This window comes from Vicia villosa, unplaced genomic scaffold (genome assembly GCF_029867415.1).
Source record: "Vicia villosa cultivar HV-30 ecotype Madison, WI unplaced genomic scaffold, Vvil1.0 ctg.000903F_1_1, whole genome shotgun sequence".
In the NCBI taxonomy this organism is placed as follows: Eukaryota; Viridiplantae; Streptophyta; class Magnoliopsida; order Fabales; family Fabaceae; genus Vicia; species Vicia villosa.
Window position 1 is genome coordinate 564,212 of NW_026705406.1, and position 21,273 is coordinate 585,484.

Consider the following 21,273-nt stretch of genomic DNA (forward strand, 5'->3'; position numbering starts at 1 on the left):
ATTTACATAGATTATTTCTCTATTTTATTTAAATTAAGTTGCTTTATGTTGGTATTATGCTGGTATTTTCATTGTTTTAGGTTTTATGGTCGTTTTGAGGACTATTTGTGAAAAGGAGAAGAAATGGAGCTAAATCCACTACTATTTATGCTTAAAAGATGAAAAAGGGGTGCTGAAGTAAGAAAGGGGTGCAAAGAAGACCCAATTGTGCAAAGATGCAAGCCCAATCTACGAAGATAGAGGGAGATGCCCATCTCCAAATGGAGACCCCCGTCTCCAAATGGAGACCCCCGTCTCCAAACTGAGACCCCCGTCTCCAAATTGAGACCCCCGTCTCCAAAGTTGAGATGCCCATCTCCAAAGTTGGAGACCCCCGTCTCCAAAGGCCCAAAGCCCACAAATGACCACGTCACAAATGGAGACGCCCGTCTCCACCTCTCCACTATTTTCTCCACTTCTTTCTCACACAAGGCGCACGTCTCCAACTCTTTCCAAGTCAAAACCGTTCCTAAATTCTCGGGGAAGAAAGAGGAACACGTGAAGAAGAATTTACCACATTTCTCATTATAAATAGAGGCTTCTACGAAGTGAAAAAGGGTTGGACCATGCTTAGTCCCAGCCATAGCTTTCAGTATTATTTTCATTCCAGCATTTTACTCTTCCAGTAATTGTTTTTAATTCTTGTTCATCTTTTCTCACAATAATTTCTACACCGGAAATTATTGTGAACCTTTAACGGATCTAACCTTACGTTAGATTTGGTTTTTAATTTCCTTGTTTAATTTACGCTGAATAATTTCTGAAGAACGATCCAGCCAACCTGTGGTGGAAGTTCGAGTACTTCAAGATTCAATTCAATTCAGATTTATTTTATTTCAGGTTTATTATTTACCGCCTTTATTTATATTATTATTGCATGATATATTGTATGCCATTTAACATGCCTTTTATTATAAACCAAATGAATCTATGCATGTTTAACCGTATTAATATGTCTGGCTAATTTATTTAGATGTCGGTATGTAAAGTACTCTAACCAAAGGGATCCGAAATAAATTGGCTTAATTATGTTTTATTAAATGTCACTTGTTTTTGGTTTGTATGTCTAATTTAATTAGTAAGTCTTAAAACCAATAGAGCAAAAGTTTGAGGGGTTAAGACGGTCAAAGGTTAAAATCAATAGAGCGAAAGTTTGAGATCTTTAACTGGATAGTAGACATACACTACTAGAAAACTTCATTTTAGCTTTGGATTTAGCCTCGGCCACCGACACCGAGGCTAAGTAGCCTCGGTAAAGCCCAAGCTACCCAGAAGCTAAAAAGGTATTTCATAGTTGCATTTGAAATTTATTTTTATTTAATTCATTAGACACGGCCGATGCGAGGCTAGTTATTTTCTAATTTTTGAATTAATTTTTTTTATATATTTGTCAAGGCTTAACCGAGGCTAACTTTTAATAATTTATATATTTAATCTAATAGACACGGTTGTTGTCGAGGCTAAGTAATAATTATTATTGTCATTATTATGTAGACACGGTTCACCGAGGCTAACTATTAATTTATATTTTTTAATAGACACGAATGATTATTTGTATTAGTAAGTAGACACCTTGCTGAGAATTTACAAAAATTAAAATACTGTGCCCATAAGGTTTCGATCCCAGGACATGTTGAATTGGAATTAACATTTTAACCATTTCATCTATCAAAGTTAGTTTATCACTAAGTTCAGTGATTTGATTTATTCATTCTTTGGTTCTAATAATACCCAAAATTCATTTTCCCTCTCTTCTCTTTTTCATTTCCCTCTTCGTTTTCCCACTTCTTTTTTTCATTCTCTTACTTTTTCGTAAAAACCCTAAAACCAGCCCAGATATCAATAACCTGAAATCAAACAAAAAATCAAAATCCTAAAATCCTAATTGATTCTCCTAATTTTCATCTCTTCGTACGATAGTTGAACCAACTGGAATGGGGTGAACCAACTGGAAGATCATCCATTATATTTGATTAAAGTTCATCAGGTATTTTTTTCCCCTTTCCCTCTACCTTTTCCCTCTGCTTTTCATCTCTAATTTTCTTTCATCTCTTAAGAAACAAAAAACCCTAAGCATCGTCGGATGAATCATCGGGTTCAACGAGCAAAACCCTAAGCATCGTCGAAGGAATTAACTTCTCCAATTTATCACTATTGCTATGCACTTCTTCTTCGTGTACAGTAGTGTATGCTTCTTAGCTCCATAATTTTAATGGTTTCAATTTACTAACTGCAGTGACTTCTGGTTTTTCTCGCTTCTCAACATAGCACACTTTAATACAAATTGAATCTTTATTAAGAGTCTTTCTGCCATTTGTGATTTATAAAAATCATTTCTGAAAATAAAATGAAAGAATCACTTTTTTTAAAGCCCACACAAACTAGCCCTTAGTTGGAAGAATTTCTTACAAATTGATTTTTCTGTCACTCTATTCTATTTAATAGAGATTGTTTAGTACAACATCATTATCTCTTAGTTCTTGTTGGACACTTTCATTTTAATTATATCACTAACACATACGCGTCTCTAAGTAATTTGTTTGATCTGATTGCTTTCTGGTTTAAAATATGTATGCCATCTGTTACTATTATTTCCTTTTTTTCCTTTGGTTGCATAACTTGTTTGATCTGATTGCTTTCTGGTTTAAAATATGTATGCCATCTGTTACTATTATTTCCTTTTTTTCCTTTGGTTGCATAACTTGAGATAGACACATTGACGTGTAAGTTCTGATTCTGAATATTTCCAGCTTGGACATCATTCACTCATTCAAGCATAAGTTGACTTGTACATTGACCTTTGGTTCTGCTTCTTAATTCAAAATTTGAAACCAGGTAATCTATCTCTCTCTCTCTCTCTCTCTCTCTCTCTCTCTCATATTATTCCGCCATAATGGTAAATATAGGTTGATATTCGGTGTTTTCTGCCACAATATGTTATAATGGCGCCGCGAAGCGGTCGGTATGGTGGGATATCCACCGTCGAGAATAGTGGTTTGTAGAAGTAATTAAAATACTAATGTGTAGAAGTCAATATAAATATAATATATGTATTTTTAACCTTTCAATGAAGTATATGTTTTATAGTTAACATTTTGATCTTGTGCTTTGAGATTATCTAACAGATTGAAACTATGTTGAATGTTAAAAGTATGGAAAAGAGAGTTGAATTATAATATACACATAGGTTTGTTTGATCAGGTTTAGAAGAATATAGTTCTAACAAGGGCTTGTTACACTTGGGCAAGTCACCTATCTATAAAATCCCAGTGATGAATAAAATGTAATTTGGGTATTATTTCTCAGTGATAACAGCAAGTGTTTAAAATGACCAGTGACAACTATTCATTAACTACTACTGACCTTGAATATTTCTTATTGTTTAATTAATTAACTAATTATTCAAATTAGGAAACTACTATGCTCTTTAGTTCAATACTTGAATAATAACCAACTTGTGTCTATGATGTTTGACGAAGAGGAAGAATTAGAGAGCTTGTTGACAATTTCAATATGAGTTTGTGAGTTAAGAAAATCCCAAGAACATATTGTGTGAAGCTTCATAATGTGACTTGGAAACACAGACACGACTCCAGGTTGTTGAAAATCCATGTTTGTAGTTATGTATTAAAGCATTCTAATTCTGAATAATTCAAAAAATTTCACATAATCTATCAATAATTAATCACATTTCACAATACTAATTGCCAACTGATCATTATATATATGCACTTACTTTCTTAATACAGTGTTTAAAATATGAGCATGATCTTTGCGAAGTGTTCCATTAGTTGAAGATGCAACTCCCATATACACAATATCAAGAAATTTCTGCTAAGAAACTATCACAAATTTTCCTTTTTCAATATCGCCTGATCAAATGAAGTTTCTAATCTATTTCTCTACCTCTTTTCAAGTGTAAATTTGAAAGTTATAAATGAGTCACACTTCTAACCAACTTGTTTGCATTTTATTTTGTCAGCAAAGTCTTGTAAATAACTGACTTTGAGTTAACCTTTGAAATGAAAAGCTATAGGTAAATGAAAGGAGTGGTGCCAATAGATAAGCTTAAAATTTCAAGAATTAACTATTTCCTTCTACATGGAATGGAACCAGTTTGGACTAAAAATACTAATATTTCTTTACATAATTCTCTAGATGCAATAAATTTTAACTCAGTGGAAAGAGATTATTTTTTAATTCATTGGTCGATGAATGTATAATGAATGTAAGCTTATTATAAATTAGATACATTGCTTGATAATGAATGCTTAGGTAAAGTTTGGTTAACTTATGAAATAAACAAACAGTAGATGTATGTTGGTTGATGCAGGAATGGGTTACATGCAATGATATATATATATATATATATATATATATATATATATATATATATATATATATATATATATATATATATATATATATATATATATATATATATATATATATATATATATATATATATATAACCAAAAATGACATATTAACCAAAAGGAAAATAACATTTGAAAATTCTTAATGACATTGAAACTTAGCTTGTTTGTTGGTCTCTTTACTTTCCATGACAGTGGCACAATATTTTGTAATAGAAATTTAATTAAAACATAAACATAATAGGAAAAAAGAATTGCATTGTTTGTACTGTTCCACTTCCTTTTTAAATAATGCCATTATAGTTTTGGGACCAACAATGTATTAGTATTTATTTTGAGTATAGTTAAGTTCAAAAATTGGAACACGAAACATACTAGTTCCTCTAAAATTGAATTTGAAGGCAAGTTCTTCAACTCAAGTACATCAAACAAACTACACTTAATGGTTGGAACGCTCCACTACACTTAATGGTTGGAAGTTGAGCGTCTAATGTTACATGCACCCAAACTGACTTATTCACATTGTTTTCAACATATAATATAAGACATGTGAACTAGTTTGTGGTCCGACGTGATTTATTCACCCTTTGGGTACATCATTGTGTTTATCGTTTTGGTTAAATTATCTTGTTATCCTTGATTAAATGCACTAACTTAGAAAATTAAATGCATCATCTCTTACAATAGGATACATGAGAAAATAATTCTTTGGTTTTCTTTACTTTGAATTAAACTGAACAGTCGTACCAGTTCGGTGAACCGGTTCAGTCCTAACAAGATATATTTTAATGTTTAGTGACTCACATGTTAATTGTTTTCCATATAGAAAATGGATCGTACTTGGATGTATAATAGAGCATATTCTGATAGACACGGATTGAAAGAAGAGTTTGTTCGTGGGGTTAAAAATTTTGTGAAGAGGGCTTTAAAACAATCCATTTGTAAATCAGAGGGAGGGATAAGGTGTCCATGCATAAATTGCAAGTGTGGCAAGATAAGTACAGCAACTAATGTAAGACTACACCTGTATCGAGATGGATTTCAACCAAACTATTGGATTTGGACTCAACATGGAGAAGTGGAGGTCAATATTGATACAGGGGATGGTTTAAATAGTAGTGAGCATGTGCGTCATGCTGACCAGTTTGAGGCAATGGATCAGATGGTGTATGATGCTTTTAGGCCTCATGGAGGTTTCTCTCACGCGAATGATAACATGCAACAAGAGGAATTTTCGGAGGATGAGTTTTCCAACGAAGAAGCTAAACAGTTTTATGAAAAGTTGATATCTTTCAACAAACCCATTTATAAGGGTGCTACCCAGTCTATGTTATCAATATCTACTCAACTTCTTGAAATTAGGTCTAACTGGCATGTTCCACAAAAAGGTTTAGATTTTGTTGCCCAAATGCTTAAAAGTGTATGTCCAGTTCAAAAATGTTTGCCTGAGAACTATTACCAAGCATCACAGTTGGTGTCTAAGTTAGGGCTAAAGGTTAAGAAGATTGATTGTTGTAAGAATGGTTGTATGTTATACTACAAGGATGATAGCAAGTTGTCTGGGTGCAAATTTTGTAATGCTCCTAGGTTCATTCCTCACAGGACTGGCATGGGAACGTACACAGATGTCCCGGTGAAGAGGATGTTTTATTTCCCAATCATTCCTAGATTACAAAGACTATATGCATCAACTGAGTCAGCAACTGAAATGAGATGGCATCACATAAACAAAAATAGTTCAAACGTCCTTCGCCATCCGTCTGATGGAAAAGCGTGGAAACATTTTGATGATGTACATCCTGACTTTGCTAGAGAACCCAGAAATGTAAGATTAGGTCTGTGTTCAGATGGATTTACTCCTTACATTCAAGCATCGGCTTCTCCATACTCATGTTGGCCAATAGTAGTTACTCCATACAATCTTCCCCCTGAAATGTGCATGACCAAACCATACTTGTTTCTAACTTGTCTCATACCCGGACCTCACAACCCTAAATTGAAGATAGATGTCTACTTGCAACCATTGATTGATGATCTATGTCAATTATGGTCCAATGGAGTTTTGACATATGATATATCCACAAAACAAAACTTCATCATGAAAGCCTGTTTGATGTGGACAATTAATGATTTTCCGGCCTATGGTATGTTATCTGGGTGGGGAACACAAGGTAAGCTGGCATGCCCTCATTGTATGGAACACACAGATGCTTTTACCTTGAAAAAAGGCCATAAGAATTCTTGGTTTGACTGTCATCGTCGTTTCTTGCCAACTAATCACTCTTTCAGAAGGAGTAAAAGAAGTTTCATAAAAAATAGGGTTGTGAAAGATGACCCACCTCCTATTTCCACAGGGCAAGATATATGGGCGGTAATAAGTAGTTTTCCAAAAGTGACTGAAATCTGATGGGAAGCAAAATGGAAAGAGTTCGAAGGGTATGGAGTTGATCATAATTGGAAAAAGCGAAGTATTTTTTGGGATCTCCCATATTGGAAGGATAACTTGTTAAGGCACAACCTTGATGTGATGCACATAGAAAAAAATGTATTCGATAATATATTTAACACTGTCATGAATGTTAAGGACAAAACAAAGGATAACGAAAAGGCAAGGGAAGATTTGGCTGAATTATGCTTTCGTGGGGACTTGGAGCTCCAACCCTTAGCTAATGGAAAGAGGGGTAAACCAAAGGCAAGCTACACTCTGACCAAACCTGAAGTTAAGTTGGTTTGTAAATGGTTGAAGGAATTGAGAACTCCAGATGGTTATGCTTCAAACCTCTCTAGGTGTGCCAATGTCGAAAAGGGTACGGTGCATGGGATGAAGAGCCATGATTGTCATGTTTTCATGGAGTGCTTACTCCCAATTGCATTTCGCTCGTTGCCGGATTCGGTTTGGAAACCATTAACCGAGCTAAGTCGATTCTTCAAAGATCTTTGTTGCAATACGTTAAGGATGGATGACTTAGTTAAATTGGATGAGAATATTTCAGTTATCATATGCAAGTTAGAAAGGATTTTTCCACCGGGGTTCTTTGACTCAATGGAGCATCTTCCGATCCATCTTGCTAAAGAAGCGATGCTAGGTGGTCCAGTACAATACCGGTGGATGTATCCATTCGAAAGGTAATTGTTGTGGTTGCTTTTTTTTAGTGATTACTTGTTTATCATAACCTAATAGATGTGGGATGATTGAATGTGTAGATTTATGGGAGTCTCAAAGAGGGCAGTGACAAATAAGGCTAGAGTTGAAGGTTCCATATGCACCGACTATATACATCGTGAGACAAATTACTTTTGTTCTCATTATTTCAACTCATTTGGTTTGTTGCCAACTACAAATATTAGTAACAATCCTCGTTCAGACCATGATGACATCCTACCTACAATGTCCCTCCTAAACAGTGGTGGTCGACCAAGTGGGAAGTCTGGAAAACATTATCTATCAGATAAGGAATGGAAGTCTTCACATGTACATGTCTTGATAAATTGTGATGAGGTCAAACCATATCTTGAGTAAGTTTGTGTCATAATACATCAATCACGATCTTGTTGCATATCATGATAAATATTTACTCATGAATCGTGTGGTTGATTGCAGCATTTTCTTGGAGAGCCACTCTATAAATATAGAAGATTCATCTGGACGAATACATACAGAGTTTCCCATATGGTTTAAGAAATATGTAAATGAGAAGACTAATGGAGTAACCAACAAAGACATAATTGCCTTATCTGAATGTCCTTCATCATTGGCAATATCTTGGAACATGTACTTTGTCAATGGGTATAAGTTTCATACCGAAGAATGGAGCAAAGGTAAAAAAACGGTCAATTATGGTGTGCACGTGAAAGGTCTCGCTGAAGGAGGAAAGGATGATTTCTATGGCATAATCAAACATATCTATGAACTAGATTATTTTGGTTTGAAGGAGAAGATTCCACTTTTTTATTGTGAATGGTTTGACCCAACAAAGAATACAGGCACAAAGGTTCATCCACAATATAAAATTGTTGATATTAAGATGGATAAGCGTTATCGTCTTTATGACCCTTTCATCCTTGCGCAAAATGCAAGACAAGTGTATTATGTCCCATATCCAGAAATGTGTAGAGACATGCGTGGATGGTGTGCGGCAATCACCACAAAACCAAGGGGTCATGTGATGATTGATAACATAGAGGATGAAGTGCCTTATCAGTCTGATGGGATGTTACCTGTTCTACCCACTATTGAAATTGAATCAATATCTTGTTTGCGTGACGACTCACAAGTAGATGTGTTTGAAGAGATTTTTGATACGTAGTGAAGCAAAGACAGGATATTGATTTAAGATACATTACTGTGTTATGGCTTATTATATGTATTTTGTATTTCAATATCCATGTTGTAATTAAGTTTCACTATTGTGGTTCAGTATAACTCTTTGCTAAGTTTAAGTATAATGATTTCTTAAGATGTAGTTTTTCAATATCACTAGAGTGCTTGTGTATGAAGAGGAATGATACAGAGTAGGCATGAATTATTAAAGCTTGTATTTTTAATGTTTTTGTGGCCAAGTGTCTATGAATTATTTTAATCTTGATTTGTTTTATGTTTCATATAAGATACCAATAAAAGGACTAGGTTATGTTGTGAAAAATATTATTGAATCTCTAAAATTTATTTAATGTTAGTGAATTTTAAAATGCATTTTATAGTTGTCTCTTTAATTTTATTATATTTTTGTCTAATTGTTTTGTATTTTATGACAATAGATGACTAACAGAAGTGGAGGCGAGAGAGGAAATGCAAATCCAAAAAAAGGAAAATCTAAGTGCTTAGCACCAGGAAAGCTTATTGGTCATCGGAATAGCATGTTTCACAAGAAATCTGCATTTGTTCAGTCATCACCGACTACTACAGCACTGACTCCACCAACAGCTCAAAATCCATCGATGGCTCCGACTCCATTGTCCGCTCCGAATCCCTCGTCCGCTCCAACTCCATTGCTAGTGCGGGCTGCACCAGTGCCGCAGACTGTAACAATTCCACGGGCTGCACCGGTGCCGCGGACTGCACCAGTTTCGCGGGCTGCACCAGTGCCGCGGACTGCACCGGTGCCGCGGACTGCACCGATTCCACAGGCTGCACCGCTGGCACAGGCTACATCATTATCTGCACCTACTCATTCCTCTAGCTCTGAGGTATTTAGGTTTATGCCTACTCCTGGTTTAAACATTCAAAATATGGATGGCCCTTCAACTCATGCCTCGCGTGAGATTCCGATGGAGGAAAATGAAGAGGAAATTGAGGAGGAGGACGAGGACGAGGATGAGGATGAGGTGGTCATGGGTGAAGAAAATGTCCCCCCTCATTTGATAACAAGAGATGATAATGGGAAGGTTATTATACAACTTCGTGGTACCGGGTAAGTTTAAAATAAATGTTTCAAGTTATATCTGCGTACTTTCTCCTTTTTCTCTAATGGCAGATTATTTAGTCATTGGTTTCAAGTCCTAACACATTGTCAGTAGTTTAATTTAGTCCCTTTGCCAAACCAATATCAATGTGAGTTACAACACTAGTCATTGGTAAACTGACCATACATGATAAACTAAGATGTTGTAATGTAAAATAAACATATGATATTTTCTCAAATTCTAACAGGTTTATACATGTGGTATTCATGAGCAGAAACTCAAAACTAGAGCTTCAACATTATATCATATGACATCATTGGTTTCATTCAATATTGCAGGCTTGTTCCAGGCAAAGAAGTAGCTAATGCCATTACTTATGCGATACACAAACAGTTTTATAAGGGTTTCTATAATTGGACTGTAGTTGACGATGATGTTAGAGAAAAATGGTTTGCTCTTTTTGCGGTAAGTATTTGTTGAGTTTTGACTCTTAAGGTAGTCTATAGTTTTAGCTCTTTAGTGATATGGTGCATTAGAATTTTTTGTTATGTTTTAACTGGATGCAAGAGTTATGAAGACATATGGCATTGATAAATTGAGTGTTAACTCTTTCATGAGAATTCTTAATAAAATAGCTTTGTTTCAGTAAGATACTTTGCAAAGGAATGAGTTCTCACAAATTCCTTTGTTGCTGGATTTTACAAGGCAGCACCTGACCATTTCAAAATATTGTTTTCGATCATGTTTAATACATTTTTACTTCTGTAACCCTCACTTATGTATGCTTGATGTGAATTTAATATATATAATGAATCAAAATGTGATAGTGTATTACACTTATGGGAGAGGTTTTGTCAATTACAGGCCCTAGAATATTGTTTACCTTTTGCCCAACAAGGAATAATAGGCTTGCATTTAAACAGCAGATTATAATGATAGTATTTTTGTTGTTTTCATAATTATTAGTTTCATAGTTCATATGGTTCCTACCTAAAGTGGCACAATCACGTGGTTGCTCTATAGTTACACAAGTCTAAGTCTAAAGAAGATAGTAAATGTTAATTATACTATTTTAATTATTTTCAGGACAAGGTTTCATGGGATCCTCGATATCATATGTTAGTCAAGAAAGCCTTTTATTCAAAGGCAGCCGTTCGACTAAGTGACATAATGAAGAAGTTAAGGTCGAAAGGGATCTGTCCTCCATGGATTGGTGGGGATGCTTGGAATGAGCTTCAAACTTATTGGAAGGGTGACGTGTTCCTGAAAGTTTCCTCCCAAAACAAGGTCAATCGAAATTCAGCAAGAGGAGGAGCAGTCCACACCTCAGGCCGTAAGGCTCATGTTGATGTAGCGCTTGAGCTTGTAAGTAATAAAGTAGATTTGTTTTAATCTTTAATTATTTATACTGTCAAATTTACTCAAATTTATATTTGTAGACCCACAAGCTTCAAAGGGATGTGCGCCCTGATGAGTTGTTTTTGAAGACCCATAAGAGGAAAAATGGCGAATGGGTTGATCATCGTGCTGAGTCTACATACGTAAGTTTTCGTTCATTGTGAACTCAATCTCAATGGGTGTAATTACCAAGATATCATAGATTTTTTATAAGATCCAAGATATCATAGCTTGTTCCTATAAAATTAATGTTATTTATTGAAATATTTTTTCCCATATTGAGAGCTCTTTAATGTGAATTTATTTCCAATGAGTAGTCAATCTCAATATGTTGTCTCTACCATTATATATAGACACAATACAACATACTGCATGTTTATTTGGTATATACCAAAACTGACACGGTACCATTTCTATTTATTTCCAAATGACTCCATGTTTACAAATTTAGTTGGTATACTTTACTCTTTATTTAGTATAGTGGTTGCTATATAATGGCTTATATGAACCTATATTTAGAAATGACTCCTTTTTCTGTTTTACAGACCACATTTAAAGAAAAGGCTGGAGATGATGTCGAGAGGTTAGATGGAGGGACCGTTTTTAAGTTATGGACAGATTCTGCTGGGGGTCGTAGTCGTGGCCGGGTCTATGGTACGGGAGATTTAGCTATCAATCTGAAGCATGGATCCACATCCTTTATCCAACAACCTCAAAATTCCTATGGATCTATGTTTGGGACATCCTTTGAATTAGAGAGAGCAGCTAGAATTAGAGCTGAACAATTGGCCGCGGCTACAACAGCTCAACTCCAAGAGGCTACCGAAGCTATTCGAGCGTCAAATGAGATTGCTCGGAAGGCAACAGAACAATATCAAGCGTCTAATGAGTTTGTTAAGAAGATGGAGTCTGAAATGAATGCTTTGAAGGCATTTATAATGCAAAATCTTGCTACTTCAAATGGTCAATCTGCCAGTGCTGTCATTCGACCATCAAATCCTCACTATGATGATGATTTAGATGACCAATCATTAAGTGAACATTGATCACGTCGTCTTAGTAAAAGTAGTCTCGGATGTATATTTTTTTGGACATGATCTTCAATGTATTCCGAGTTTTTGGGCCTGTTTTTTGTTGTAGCTATGACTACTTTTTTGTTGTTGTTTCAACCTATGTAATATTTGGATAATTGTTACTTCAAATGTGCTATGTTAAAGCTTTATGTCTTTTAGCTTCTGAATTTTATGTGTCATTTGCTTATTATCTATATTTTGTTGCATGTGCTTTTATTCTTTGGTTGTTTTTTTAAGGGAAAAGATATGACATGGTTTGTGATCTTGATAAAATTGATTTAAGGATACACATGATCTTCATGAAATTGATTGAAGAAGACAGCACATGACATGATTTTGAAGGAGAAGACATTACATGCTTTTGTTCTTACAAGGCTGCACAGGTTATTGTCTTTTGTTTTGGTTAATTTTTTAGTGTTTGGAAGATTGTTTAATTAATTACTGTTAATTGTTTAATGTTTTGTCTTGAAGGATATTGTTAATGTTGATCTTCCAACTATTCATCCTATAAGATTGGGTTTGGCTCTCAATTTCTCTATCTTCTATTATGAAATTCTCAACCAGTCAAACAAAGCTTATGCCATGTCCAAACAGGTTTGTGTTAATGGGTTTTTTTTATTGGTTTACAATAGCGTTATCATATTTGTTCCCTAGGGTGTTTGTCTTTGTGTATGTTTGTGTTAATGGGTTTTTTTTATTGGTTTACGATAGCTTTATCATATTTGTTCCCTAGGGTGTTTGTCTTTGTGTATCTTATGAAAGTATCTGTAAGCACAAGTGATGTTGACCTTGCTGTGGCAAGCAAAGCTATTATTTTTGGATTTAATGTCAAAGCACCAGGTTTTGTAAAAATCTATGCCGTGGAAATTTTGATATAGTGCTTAATTTAGTTAGTGAATATAGTTCTGATTGATCTTAAATCAAATATTGTTCAAAAGCTAATTATGATGCTGCTTCAGGAGCTTGACCATAGCCTCGAATAAACCCAGGCTAATTAATTTTATTGACTTTTCAAATTTTACTTTAGACTCGGCTAGGCCGAAGCTAATTTTATTGTTGACTTTCAAAAATTGACCTTAGCCTCGACAAATCCCTTGCTAATTAATTTTGTGGAGTCTTATAATTTAACTTTAGCCTTGGCGTGGTCGAGGCTAAATTTTTTGTTGTCATTCAAAGATTGCTTTTAGACTCGGCCAGGCCCATGCTATTAGTAGCGTTGGCTTCAGGTGAGCCTCGATTTAGACTCGACCTAGCCGAGGCTATAGTAGACACGACTCATTTTGGCTGAAGCTAAATGTTAGCTTCGACTGTTATAGACTGTCCCGACACCGAGGCTACGCCGAGGCTAACTGTCAAGTAGCGTCGGTTTTTTGCCTTATAGCCACGAGCAACGGCCGAGGCTAAAAACTGTGTTTCTAGTAGTGATAGGACATTAGTTTTAAGGATGGCGAAAGCGTATTAAAACTAATTAGAACTTATTTATTTCCAAAAAGTGTTTTTACACCCGAGCGGGATGGCGAAAGCGTACGTTAGGGATATTAGCATGTTCCGAGTCAACAGAGCGAGAGTTTGAGATTAGGGGATTTAAGTAGATAACGACTTCATAAAACAAGCATTTTATTAACTATGTTGTTTTCAAAAAGCGTTTCTAAATCTGGTGGGATGGCGAAAGCGTACATTAAGAGTTAGGATCGTAGTCTGAATCAATAGAGCGAGAGTTTGAGAGGAGGACTTTTAAATAATATAGTTAGTAAAGATCTTTGATTTAATTAGAATCTGGCCAATGGAACTTTGGATCACCTAAGTTAGATGAAATACATACTGATATCCGTTTGTTATTATATTTTACCTAGATTTAAGATTTTAGTTTCCCCATTTATAAAAAACCCAAATATCATTAGCCTTAGCTTTACATAGTAACTTTAGATAACGGTAGGTCGATTTATAGTCCCTGTGGATTCGATATCTTTTAAAACTACACGACACGACTGTGCACTTGCAGTTATCCCGACTAATAGACACGTAAAGTCGCGATCATTCTCACAAGACGCGTGGAAGTCTCACAATTGAAGATCTTGCATGTCGAAGACACGTGTTGACTGATAATCAGTCGACCGTTAGTAGTAGTTATTTTATTTTTCTATTTAAGCAAGTTTCATAGGAATAGTTAAGGGTCCGCATTTTCTACATAAACACAAGTAAAACTCAAATCTCTGCGCAATGAGTAACGAGTGCAACCTTGGAATGTACGTATGCGTACTAGTTTAATTAAATGCAATCATTTTACATTACATTTTATCTTTCAGTGCACATTTACTGCCTTTTTTATTGCTTTGGTTTACTTTAAAGCCTTTAATTTCAGTACTTACTTTTACGTTAAAGTCACTATTTACATTTAATATAAATAAGATACGCATAATCTAACAAAATAAAGCAATCAGTCCTGGAGTATTCTAGTTGACTCCGCAAAGTAACCTTTAAAAAGGAAACTAGCGCTTGTTTACCAGTTTTCTGGGTAAACAGGGAGATCCATCATCTATTACTATATCATTCCAAATAATTGTTGTTTCTCTTTATTCTTCACTTATGTTCTTACTATTTTTCTTATAACTTATGCATTAATGGTATTATACTCGAGCCTTTATTTTCATTTTAATTTGCTATTGAAAAATTTACTTATTTTCAATTATTTTACTTTTTTTACAATGTTCTTAAACTTTTTTATTGTGGTTGTTTATCTCACCATGAGTGAGTAGGTCTTTAGGGACATGGGTTTATGAGAGTTCATCTCATGACAAAGCCCTATTGAGTCATTCATTTGTAACTACGAGAAATATAGGTTTGGGGTCCTCCTTAAGACCAAAGATTCCCAATTAATCTAGAGATCAATATCCAATCGGCTCAAGGGTTGGTGATGTTAATTTTGGCTTCGTTCATGATTCTTTGAAGAGCGGGAGCAGGAGGAATGTTGTTTTAGTGCTTCGGGTTGGTGAGGTTTGGATTGAAGGGGTTTCTTGTTAGACGATAGGGATGGTCTAGAGGGGTGAATAGACCACCTTTTTCCGACTTAAGAAAAATTTAGCTTTTGAAAAGTGATTCCCCGGAATCAAACTTATCGTCTTGAACGATCAATTTATCAGGGACCGAATATGTGCAATAAACAAATTGAATGAAAATGGTGAATTTTAATTACTCGCTTCAAGGAAATTATTAATTGACTAGCATACACACTTAAATGAGTCTTACTCGCAATGAACCGTTTCACCCAAATTGACCAAAAATTGAATGTGTAATTTTATCAAACACTTGGTGAGCGATTTTCACCAAGCTTCAATTTTTGCTCAGCTATGAGTTTTTACCGAAAACGAATATAGAAAGGATAAAACTAAAGACGATAAAGAACACGATATTTGTTTAGGCGGTTCCTCTATCGTCCTCGCAGGAGTACGTCTGCCCCTAATTTCAAATGAAATTAGGAAAGTTTTATTTGATTGCAAAATGTTTAACAAGGAAAGAGTTTACCAATCACCAACTACACACATGCAGTAGAATTGAATACAATTCTTTCCTCCCCTTGATTAAAGTAGAACCATGTCAATGTCAATGATCTTCACCGATCAAGACCCGGATCCTTCCTTTTTAATCCTCCGGTTGTAGCAAATTTGATGAGTGAATCTACAATCCCTCAATTCCTTATGCTCGGCTGAATTGAACCCAAAGCGAAGCGATCGTCAAAAACCTTCAAAGCAAACCCTTGATGTAGAAGGAAAAACCCTAAGGTTTTATACAAGAATCACCCTCAACAATCTTCACTCGAACAAGACAATAGTCTACCGTCGAACCTTATCAACGCACGTTCCTTACTTCGATCGAAAAAGATTATTATGTGTGATTATTGATCAATAAGCGAAAGGTTGAAGATGAGAAGAAGCTTGAGTATATCTTTCACGTTTCTTGTTGTTTTTCTTGAGAATGATCAAAGACAATATATACCACACCCTTTTCATTAGCCACTTAAAATCAGCAAAAAACCAGTAATTTTAGCGATAGGTCGACCTGTCCATATGTGTAGGTCGACCTATTGCAATCCTGCACTTGTTTTGGAAGCAAACGTGACACATGCGTCAAACTGTAGGGTCGGCGTGCACATACCTGAGATTTCCTCAAAGTTCCATGCGTCGACCTGTAGGGTCGGCGTGCGCATTCCCAAAATTTCCTTAAAGTTCCATGCGTCGACCTGAACATGCAATGCGTCGACGCATTCTGCCCCAACATGGAATTTTTCTTAAGTCCACCAATAGGTCAACTTGTAGCATTAGTGCGTCGACATGTTGAATGAATTTTACCAAAAATGTCTTTCCTTAATGCATCCACTTGACCCCTTTGTTTCCACATTAATTTGGTCAAGTTCACAATGTTTTGACATCATGAAAATACACATTTTCCCTCACATACTCCCCCTTTTTGATGATGGCAAAACTTGTAAACTTTGCCGAGTGCACTAAGCAGATTCTCCCCCTTTCACTATGCCTTTTCACTTTTGCTTGCTCCCCCTATCTTGGTGCACATATTTGCTGCAATGTATGGGCTAATCCAATATCTTCTCCCTCTTTGACAACATTGAAAAGAGACAAGCATTGTTATACATATATTGTGGTTATTATATCATTCAATTTAGATCACAATCAAACCCTTTTGTAATCATGGTCAAATAGATTTCATTCACATAAAACGACACTAAAGACAGTATAAAAAGGCAACAATAACATAAATATAACAAACAAACCATGAGCACATAGCTCAATGTATCAATCTTACACACACACAGTAGAGGTAAGAATTTTTCAGACAATAAACTAAAATAAAGTACACAAAACATATAAATTGTTCATATATAAATTTAATGTATGTATGCATGAGACTACCAAAATATGCATAATACATACACAACTATGAACAAGTAACAAGTTTACCATATTGATGCATTATTTTAAGAAGAGTCTAAGATTGAAACGATATTACCTTTACACATGGGAGATAGAGAAATATGCCCTCACATATCTTGAGTACACACTTCAACACATTTATGATAGCATAGATAATAATAATAAATAGAGCACATGCAACTACTCATAGTTGCAACCTATCCGATATATCAAGGACACCAAGTTCCCTACGAATGTGAAAGAAGGGCTCGGTAGCTAGTGGTTTTGTAAAGATATCGGCAAGTTGATTTTTGCTTTCAACATGCTCAAATAATACATCACCTTTCTCCACATGGTCTCTAAGAAAATGGTGTCGAATTTCTATGTGTTTAGTGCGATAGTGCAAGACCGGATTTTTGGTTAAATTTATAGCACTTGTGTTATCACAAAAGATGAGAATATGATCAAGCTTGACATTGAAGTCAAGTGATTGTTGCTTGAGCCATAAGATTTGAGCACAACAATTACCGGCCGCCACATATTCCGCCTCGGCGGTTGACAAAGCAACAGAAACCTGTTTCTTGCTATGCCAACTCACTAAGGAGTTTGAGAAGAAATGACATGTACCACTAGTGCTTTTCCTATCCAATTTGCAACTGGCAAAGTCGAAATCGGAGTACCCAACCAAAGAACAATCACTACCTTTGGAGAACCATAAGCCATACTTAGTTGTACCAAAAAGATACATAAGTATGCTCTTAACGGCCTTTAAGTGAGACTCCTTAGGACATGATGGGTATCTTGCACACATACAAACACTAAACATAATATCGGGACGAGAAGCGGTAAGGTAAAGTAGGGAACCAATCATACCTCTATACCTTTTTACATCAACCGGCTTACCATGTTCATCCCGATCAAGATTGACGGCGGTAGGCATTGGGGTGTGTCAATGGCCTTTGACTTTGCCATGTCAAAGCGTTTGATAAGCTCTTGACAATACTTAGTTTGACTCACAAATGTGCCTTCCTTTAGTTGCTTTATTTGGAGTCCAAGAAAGTAGTTTAGTTCACCCATCATGCTCATCTCAAATTCTCCCTGCATAAGCTTAGAAAACTCCTTGACAAGAGTCATGTTAGTAGACCCAAAAATAATATCATCAACATACACTTGAACCAATATAGAATGCTTTTCATGTCTTTTAATGAATAGAGTGGTATCTACCTTCCCTCTTGAGAAACCTTGATTGATCAAAAAATTACTAAGCCGCTCGTACCAAGCTCTTGGAGCTTGTTTAAGACCGTACAAGGCACGCTTAAGTTTATAAACATGATCGGGATAATCAATGTTTTCAAAGCCAGGAGGTTGAGATACATAGACTTCTTCATTAATAAACCCATTTAGAAAAGCACTCTTAACGTCCATTTGATATAGCTTAAAGTTTTGTGAACATGCAAATGCAATTAACAAACGTATGGCTTCGAGTCGGGCGACCGGAGCATAAGTCTCCTCATAATCGATCCCTTCCTCTTGGCTATACCCTTGAGCAACAACACGGGCCTTGTTGCGAGTAATAATCATGTTTTCGTCTAGTTTGTTCCTAAACACCCATTTAGTGCCAATTACTCGATGGTCTCGTGGAGGAGGGACAAGTTCCCAAACCTCATTTCTGTTAAATTGGTTCAGCTCTTCTTGCATAGCTAAATACTAATGCTCATCGACTAATGCATCTTTGGAGTTTTTAGGCTCAATTTGAGAGACGAAAGAATAATAAAAACAAAAGTTACTTATCCTTGACCGTGTTGTTACCCCTTTTGATATGTCTCCTAGAATGTTTTCCATAGGATGGTTCTTAGAAGATTTCCATTCAAGGGGAAGATCACTTTTATCACTTGGTTGATCTTCCACTTTCTCTTCAGGTGCTTGATCCACTTCCTCTTTAATATTATCGGGTGAGAGGCAATCTTTATCTTTATCAAGCTTAGCATCCGGATCCTTAAGTATACTCTCAGTTGAGATACCTGCACCATTAAGACCACTACCTTTTCCAACTACTTTCGGACAAGACTCATCAAAAGAAACATGTACGGACTCTTCAACAATATGTAACCTTTTGTTGTATACTCTATAAGCTTTACTAGATTGAGCGTATCCTAGAAAGATACCCTCAACCGCTTTTACATTAAATTTACCAAGGTTTTCCTTTCCATTATTTAAAACAAAGCATTTACATCCAAATACGTGAAAGTGAGATATGTTTGGCTTTCTTCCTTTTAAGAGTTCATATGGTATTTTGTTTAGAATAGGTCGTATCAAGGTCCTATTTAAAACATAGCAAGCCGTATTTATGGCATCGACCCAAAAGTATTTTGGAAGCCCATGTTCATTAATCATAGTTCTTCCAAGTTCTTCCAAAACACGGTTTTTACGTTCCACCACTTCATTTTGTTATGGAGTCCGTGGTGCGGAGAAGTTATGATTAATGCCATGATTTCCACAAAACTCTTCAAAAAGATGATTTTCAAACTCACCCCCATGATCACTTCGGATGGTTACAATGCTAGTGTTCAACTTATTTTGAAACAATTTGGCAAATTTCTCAAATGCAGGGAAGGTGTCACTTTTGCTTGCCAAGAAGATCGTCCAATAATACCTAGAGAAATCATCAACTATGACAAACCCATAATAGTTCCCACCTAGACTTTTTATTCTAGATGGTCCAAAAAGGTCCATATGAAGAAGTTCAAGGGGTCTCGTTGTTGATACAATGTTTTTAGATTTAAAAGAGATCCTTGTTTGCTTCCCCATTTGGCACGCATCACATAAGTGATCTTTGGAGAACTTAATTTTGGGTAGGCCAACTACTAGATCTTTTGAAATGGTTTTATTAAGCAAGTCAAAGTTGACATGAGCCAGACGTCTATGCCAAAGCCATGAGTCTTCACTCATAGTGGCTAGACATTTGGACTCAATCATTGATACCTCATTTAGATCAAGCATGTATACATTGTTTACCCTCAGGCCTTTGAACACATCATCTTTCTTATCATTGTTTCTAATTGTGCAACTTTCTTTTGAAAACGATACCGAGTATCCTTTGTCGCACAATTGACTGATGCTAATAAGATTGTGTTTAAGGCCCTCAACTAGAAGGACGTTTGAGATAGTAGTAGAAGAGGGATTACCTACACTACCTTTGCCGAGTATTGCACCCTTGTTGATATCATCATAGGTTAAAAATCCTTTCTTCTTAGCCACAAAGTCATAGAATAAAGATAAGTCATATGTCATATGTCTTGAGCATCCGCTATCTAGAAACCATCTTCTCTCGGATGGCTCAAGACATTCCACCTATAAATTTAAACAAGGGAAATAGGTACCCAATTTTCATTGGGTCCTTGTGTGTGAGTGAAACAAAGGTTGCTCTTGGGAATCTATTTGAAAATGCCTTTGGGAACCAAAAATCTCCTAAAGCGACATTTCCTAATGGTATGACCCCTTTTGCAACAATATAGACATGTTGAGTTTGGATTGTCATTACATTTGCTCGATTGGTCTTTTATCACATAAGTATATCTTTGATATGGATTTATCATACTATTTTTGAAATGTTATTGATCAATGGCATATGTAATCTTGGGTAGTGAAGCCTTGTCTAATTTGACTTTGATAGTTTTAACTTCTTTTTGCCAAATGTGACAAGTCTCACATTCTCCCCATATAAACCAAGAACTCTTGTCATCTTCGCCTTTGGCTTTGATACTTTCAATCATAGATTCCTTGAGAATTTCTACTTCCTTTTTGGAATCGAAAACTTTCTTCTCAAGGTACTTGAAAATCTTTTTATTCGAAGCTAAGCATTGAAAGGCTTCCTTAGCTTCATGATGTAAAGTATCAAAGGCATGTTTTAACTTGAAGCCTTTGGTGGATGACTTTGAACTTGAACCCTTCGTCACTAGATTCACTATCACACGCATCTTTGGTGGATGACTTTGAACTTGAAGCCTTTAAAGCAATAGACTTATTTTCGGTGTCCTTTGACTTCTCTTTCTTTTCTTT

General features: G+C 35.6%; 2 protein-coding genes and 1 long non-coding RNA gene across 3 annotated transcripts; all 3 read left to right on the forward strand.

Annotated features, from left to right (window-relative positions):
- The first annotated feature begins 1,825 nt into the window (after positions 1-1,825).
- Positions 1,826-5,662, forward strand: LOC131632084 (uncharacterized). Its single transcript, XR_009292903.1, has 3 exons — positions 1,826-2,026; positions 2,790-2,874; positions 5,242-5,662. It is a non-coding gene; the product is annotated as an uncharacterized LOC131632084 (long non-coding RNA).
- Positions 5,663-6,834: 1,172 nt separating this feature from the next.
- On the forward strand, positions 6,835-8,763 carry LOC131632082 (uncharacterized). The gene is made up of 3 exons (XM_058902853.1): positions 6,835-7,541; positions 7,620-7,931; positions 8,017-8,763. Exons 1-3 carry the CDS (start codon positions 6,943-6,945, stop codon positions 8,720-8,722), a joined length of 1,617 nt encoding a protein of 538 aa, XP_058758836.1. The 5' UTR covers positions 6,835-6,942; the 3' UTR covers positions 8,723-8,763.
- Positions 8,764-9,173: 410 nt separating this feature from the next.
- Positions 9,174-12,355, forward strand: LOC131632088 (uncharacterized). The gene is made up of 5 exons (XM_058902858.1): positions 9,174-9,826; positions 10,157-10,283; positions 10,905-11,183; positions 11,258-11,359; positions 11,762-12,355. Exons 1-5 carry the CDS (start codon positions 9,174-9,176, stop codon positions 12,260-12,262), a joined length of 1,662 nt encoding a protein of 553 aa, XP_058758841.1. The 3' UTR covers positions 12,263-12,355.
- Positions 12,356-21,273: the final 8,918 nt, after the last annotated feature.